The 6,000-nt window shown below is 37.0% G+C and overlaps 1 protein-coding gene across 1 annotated transcript in view; it reads right to left on the bottom strand.

Moving 5' to 3' along the window:
* Window positions 1–519: 519 nt before the first annotated feature.
* The window catches only part of kdr (kinase insert domain receptor (a type III receptor tyrosine kinase)), a 29,442-nt gene continuing 23,961 nt past the window's right edge, over window positions 520–6,000 (bottom strand). Inside the window, exons 23-30 of the mRNA XM_066676842.1 lie at window positions 5,471–5,593; window positions 5,254–5,365; window positions 4,920–5,019; window positions 4,572–4,677; window positions 3,852–3,997; window positions 3,164–3,236; window positions 2,950–3,032; window positions 520–2,586 (exon numbers count right to left, since the gene is read on the bottom strand). Coding sequence (XP_066532939.1) covers window positions 2,370–2,586; window positions 2,950–3,032; window positions 3,164–3,236; window positions 3,852–3,997; window positions 4,572–4,677; window positions 4,920–5,019; window positions 5,254–5,365; window positions 5,471–5,593 — 960 coding nt within the window. The 3' untranslated portion in view covers window positions 520–2,369. The remainder of the gene's footprint in view (window positions 2,587–2,949; window positions 3,033–3,163; window positions 3,237–3,851; window positions 3,998–4,571; window positions 4,678–4,919; window positions 5,020–5,253; window positions 5,366–5,470; window positions 5,594–6,000) is intronic.

The raw sequence follows: 6,000 nt of genomic DNA, 5'->3' as shown, positions 1-6,000 counted from the left end.
TTAAATAAGCCACCTTTTGGCCTTTTATGATTTTTCAAAATGATTTTTCTTTCAAGCTAAAAGAAAAAAAAAACCCTCATGGTTTTTCCCTTGAGGTGTAATATAAATGCACAAGTTTAGACTCCTTGGTTACATCATGCTTTGTTTACACAACTGCTGCAGAGAGCACATTTAAAAGCATGAGGACATACTGTGGGAAAAAAGTGGGAAAATGTGGGTTAGCCAATGTTTGGGAACCTGCCATATTTAAGTGTTATTTTTATGTTTTTTTAGACTCTTCATAAATATTGCATATTGCATATAGTTTTTCCCCACCCCCCTCACGCTGTAAAGAATTGTTTGCATTTTGAAGATCAAAAATAGATGTAATTTGACCTGGGGTGTTTTGCATGTAGATTAGGCTCTACAAGGCCTAATCAAAATGATTTATGACTTATTTTTAACAAATTCCAATATGTTACTCGTAGACTGAAAGTATGACGACAAACCATTAGTGGGATTATTTTTGCTGAAAATTTATTTTATAAAACTAGTTACATTTATAATAAGTTCAGTAAATAACTCATGTTCTTACACGGACTATATTAAGTCCTCATTTTATTAACTGTACAAGAAAACAACTCAGCCATGAAACAATGCAAAACGTCAAGTGGAGAAAAACAAAAGGTGAAAGAAAGGCCACTGGGAGAGTTCAGAACTGAAAAAAATTGGCCTAACTTCTGTTTATAATAATACAAAAGATAAATACAGAAAAAAATAACAACATTCGCTCACTCGATTGTCTTGCTTTCCAGTCTCTATGTCCTGTCTGGCATAAAGTGGGTGTGGCCCTTGCTGAGGGCATGGGAGTGGTCTCTCAAAAGTCTGTACTGTGGCCTGTGTAAACAGTGATTACAGTTCCAAAGCTTTCTCTGAAAAACTTACTCTTAAAAGAAAGTGAACTTGCATAGAGAACTCTGCAGCAGCACAATAAATTAAGCTTATTCCTTAAAGAAGATAAGTGTCAGTAATAAATGTGCTATTTGTTTGATTAATCAGCACAGGTCAGTTCAGTTCATAACTAAATGTTAACAAAGTATAAATATAAAATCAGTTGTAGGCTCTAGTTAAGGCACAGTGGTGAGCCATAATGGTACAGTGGGTACAGGCATACATGAACTCTGATTTAACATGTACCTGGATAAATAGTGATAAAATAAGTAATACAAGAAAACAGTGCCTCTGAATGGCAGTTTGGGAGTTGTGCTAAGAATGAACAGCTCTTCAGAGGAAGAATGGAAAAAGGCCAAGGCTTTCTTTTACAGTCTCTTGTACAGTTTTATTTCTAAATCCTGTAAGTGTAAGGTAAAATCTCCAAAAGTACTACATAAGTACTTTGGTGATTTTTAATCCAGTTTAACTAAATTATATTATAATGCCCAACAGGTTCTAGATTACATCTGTATTGTGTCAAAAATGCTGTGTTATAAATATGTACCTAGACAGTCTACATTGTAAAAGTAAAAGTAAAAAAAAAACTCTTTTAAATCTACAGCATTGTATTGTACAGCATTTTATAGTCATTTGCTATAGTTCTATAGCATTTATACATCACAGTTATTGCCATAAGTGCACTTTATAGCAGACTGAGACCCAGTTTACCACAGTAACCCCGATCCAACTTCCGCTTCACTTTGTAGATACTGTAGCTCCACACATAACAAACTCTTCACTTACTTAAATATGAGAATATACCATCATGTTACCCAAAATATCTAGAACATTCTAGAACCACTAGCGTCTCCCACTAACTTTGCTTATACCTAGAACATGAGACTATAAAAGAAAGCCCAATCTGGAAGGAAAATTATATTTAGTCCCTGTTGTGACCTGTACTAATAGTGTTCTGAAGTAACCAACAGAGTAACACGACTAAAGTTATGGCCAACCTATCATAAGCAGACCTTCTTTGGGAATAAAACCCACACCTGTTTTATTGCTACCGTCCAGCTCTTTAAAAGGTATGTATTTAACCTGTGAATCATTTCCTCATGAACAACACAATTTGTATTCTTTGTATGAGTCCTTAATATTCACATTCATACTTCTTGCATAATTTGAATACTCATACTGCCTTTTAGAATTTTGATGATAAACAAACCCACAGAAAGGCTTCAAACTGATATTGTATTAATGTGGATATGCAGGTTTTCTTCTGATAGTTTCTTTTATTCATGTGGAAATCCCTTCGATTCAAATCATTTCAATCACACCTTGTCTCCAGTGTAAAAGACAGATTCTGCTATTCCAGGTCAACTGTTCAAAACTCATGCTCACCAATGAGATAAACACAGGATTAAAGTTAGGGATGTGAGGGATATGCGTGGTTGTTAAACTGGGGGCGCGCTGTAACGGACCTCAGCACTAAACTTGTCATCTCTCTTGGGCAGTGGAGGCTTCTTCAGAATATCCTTCTTCAGGATCATCTCCTCATTGGCATAAACTGGTGCCTCTGCATCATCTGAGTGGTAGCCTGACTGGTAACCACTCGTCTGATTGGACGACTCTGAGGCTAAAGATTCCTTACTCTTAAACCGCAGGAGAGGGCTGTGGGAGGAGAGCAAATAACAAAGATCTCTCCATTACACTAAGCTTAAAATATTTTAAGAATTGTTAACATTCTGAGGGACAGTGCAGTTTTCTGACCTTGTTCTTGTTGTTACACCGACATACTATATATTACCACATTTATTAGAAAAAAGCTAAACATTTAGGCTTCATACAGTGTCAGATGCCATACATATGTGATACTGTTTACTGTTTGTACTGAAGGTAATGTGTGATGATTCAGGCATGCCGTTTGAATGATGCTATTTGGTGGGATACAATTTCCATTATTATCTACACAGTCCTTTTAGCCCCAGTATTAAATTAAAGAAGCAAACCTGACCAGTTTGGGCTGAGTTTTACCTGAATGTGGCTGTTCTCTGTACGTGATTCAGAGCCTTCATCTCTTCATGAGATAAACCCATCCCACAGTCCATCTGACCATGCTATATGTGAGAAAGGAAAAATAAATTATCATTACTTGCTTGTTAATATTTTTATTCATTAAATATAACTCAGAAGCATTTATGATGGTGCCAAAAATAATTAACAGAATTCACTGATCAATGCACTTTACCATTACAGCATTTCGTTCCAGGGGAATATCCTCAAATATCTGATGACCAGACAATTCAAGCTGCTGACCATATCTGTGAGAAAGGAGATAAATGTGTTATATTATACAGACTTAGTTTCCATTCTATTAATTTTCTTAATATGATTGTAGTAGTGCGGTCTCAAATGGTCTGGAGGATCCTTTGTTGCAGGGATAGATGAACTTAAACAGAAGACAGGAAGACTAACTTTGATCAAATTTCCCACTTTATTTAGCAAAAAACCCAAATCAAATAACCCTAGCCCCACCTACTGAGTTAACTGAATATTACATTCAGATATTACCAGAGAATACAAACACCTCCCCTCCAGACTATAATAATTACATCACATCAGTATCCACCTCCATATTAATTATTCAATGTGGAGAGTAATCATTAAAAACTTTAATTTTCTTTTTTCCCGTCCAGGTCGACCTGCACCCCCCTGTCCCAGCAAATGACCCATGCTGCCATTCCCACCAGGGAACAGGTAAGTAAATGTCTCTCTCATTATTTACACTTAAAGTTTCAGTCTTCTTTTGTCTCTCCATCTTATCTTGATACGGGCTGGTGATATGCTAGACCCACTAGCATCATCCCAATGATTTATAATTGTTTTATTATAAAATACATATGCAAATATGCAACAATATGTGTGTGCCTACTAACCCCACTGATGGAGCATTATCGTAGTTGAGCTGGTTTCCAGTGCTGTCTGCTCTGTGTCCATGGTTATATGATGTCAGCCTGAGGTTAGTGACTTCTGAGCCCCCCTCCATCTCCCCCATTGTCAGTGGGATATAGTCCTTCCCATCCTATGGTAGAGGAAAAAACACCCAGTGAGAACACGTCCTATACACACCCTAACTGTGTGACAGGGTCAAAACTCTTTGATAGGTCAAAAACGATGTACTTAATTTTTTACGTACATACATTTACATTAGGGTTTTCCACGTTAAAGTGTTAGTAATGAGTAAACACAGCAGATTTCTCAAACTTCCCAGGTTTATACACACTTTTATTGCATTTTTATGGTTTGTCTCTATGACAGCCAAAACATCCTGCAGTGTTTTATAAGAGGCCTTAGGCATAGCGTGTTCATGTGTTGGACAGTCTTTTGCTTAAGAGAGTTTGTGCTATTACACGAACAAACCCCAGACTCCTGTTCTTTTCCTATTTGTTTGTAAGTAATGAAACAGGGGTGCTTTGGACTGATTCTGATTTATGTATAAAGATAATAGTGGGACCTGGCTTTTTTTGGACAGAGTAGCCAATAAATGATCTAGTGGGAGTACTATCACTGAGTCTGCATTGTTCACCAAACAGTTTCATCTTTGATGTGTATTAGGAGTTCACATAAAGAGAGACACACAGAGACCCGTATCTAACCTGTTGAGCGCTAGCCAGCAGCAGGTTTCCCAGATGCTCCACTAGTTCAGTGAAAGTGGGTCTGTCTGTGGGCCGATCCAACCAGCAGTCCAGCATGGTTTGATAGCTGAAACAACACAATTTATAACTGCACATTCAGCCATTTTCAGCTACACAAAGGTAATGCTATGAACTAGATCCTTTAGGGGGATCTATACTGTATCAAATGAATACACTGTATCAACTCTAGAACATTCAAATAGATTACATAACATAACACCTGAGATTAATTACATTTAATTTCATTCATCAATTAAATTTCTGCTATCATACTGGTTTTGTATATATAATGTGCAAAAAAAAAATTACATATCAGGAGTGGCATAGTCAGGTGGTCTCATTCTGGTTCCCTCCTTCAGTCTCCTGCAAAATGATTCATCAATGTTTACTCCAGGATATGGAGATGCTCCTGCATTAAAAAACAGACAGGGAAATGTTATTTCTTGGCATACAATGTATGCAAAGATAAATAATTCAGTACATAACCCAAAAGGCCAAACTGATGATGTAATATCAGCTGATGTTGATCAACAATTTTATTTTAATAAAACTGAACAGGTAGCTCCAGACCTCAGAAAGCACTTATTATTCTGTGTACATCTGAAATTATAGCAGTGCAAGTAAAGAACTGCAGCTCACTCACCCAGAGAGAATATCTCCCAAAGCAGTACTCCAAAAGACCACACATCACTCTGAGTGGTGTACACACGGTCAAAAATAGTCTCTGGAGCCATCCACTTCAGAGGGAGTCGAGCCTTAGAGAGCGAGAGAAAAGAAAGAAGGAGAGAGACAAATGTCAATATTCCAATATTATTTCATTAAGAAATTATGTGACAGAAAGTGTGTGTGCACATGCTCACATCTCCTTTGCGGACGTAGTCTGGATCTTTATACACATCTCTGGCCAGGCCAAAGTCACAGATTTTCACAATGTTATTCGCAGAGAGAAGAATGTTCCTGGCCGCCAAGTCCCGGTGAATGCACTGTCAAAGGTACAGCACAATTTCATCAGTACTCATTCATTATTTAACTCCAGTGTCTACATGATTAATATAACATCAAACATTAGTTAAACTTTTGTTACATTATATGTCCAGACACATGTAGACACCACTATAGAAAATGAGCTGTAAGCAGTGGAAATAATGGAGCTCCATCCAGTATCTTCAAGATGAGTTGCAGTGCTGTTGGTGATCAAAAACTTATCAGCCAACGTCAGTGCCTGACCTCACTAATGATTTAGATGCCTTCAAATCATCACAGAAATATACCAATATTTAAATGAAATTTTCTCTGAAATTTAGAGGCTGTACTTACAGGAAAGAGGCAAAATAACAAGTAACAGCCTTGATTAAGGTGCATGTTTTGATCATGTTTTACATGTCAAAAA

This window comes from Hoplias malabaricus, chromosome 7, assembly GCF_029633855.1.
Source record: "Hoplias malabaricus isolate fHopMal1 chromosome 7, fHopMal1.hap1, whole genome shotgun sequence".
NCBI lineage: Eukaryota > Metazoa > Chordata > Actinopteri > Characiformes > Erythrinidae > Hoplias > Hoplias malabaricus.
This window is presented reverse-complemented; position numbering and strand designations above follow the sequence as displayed.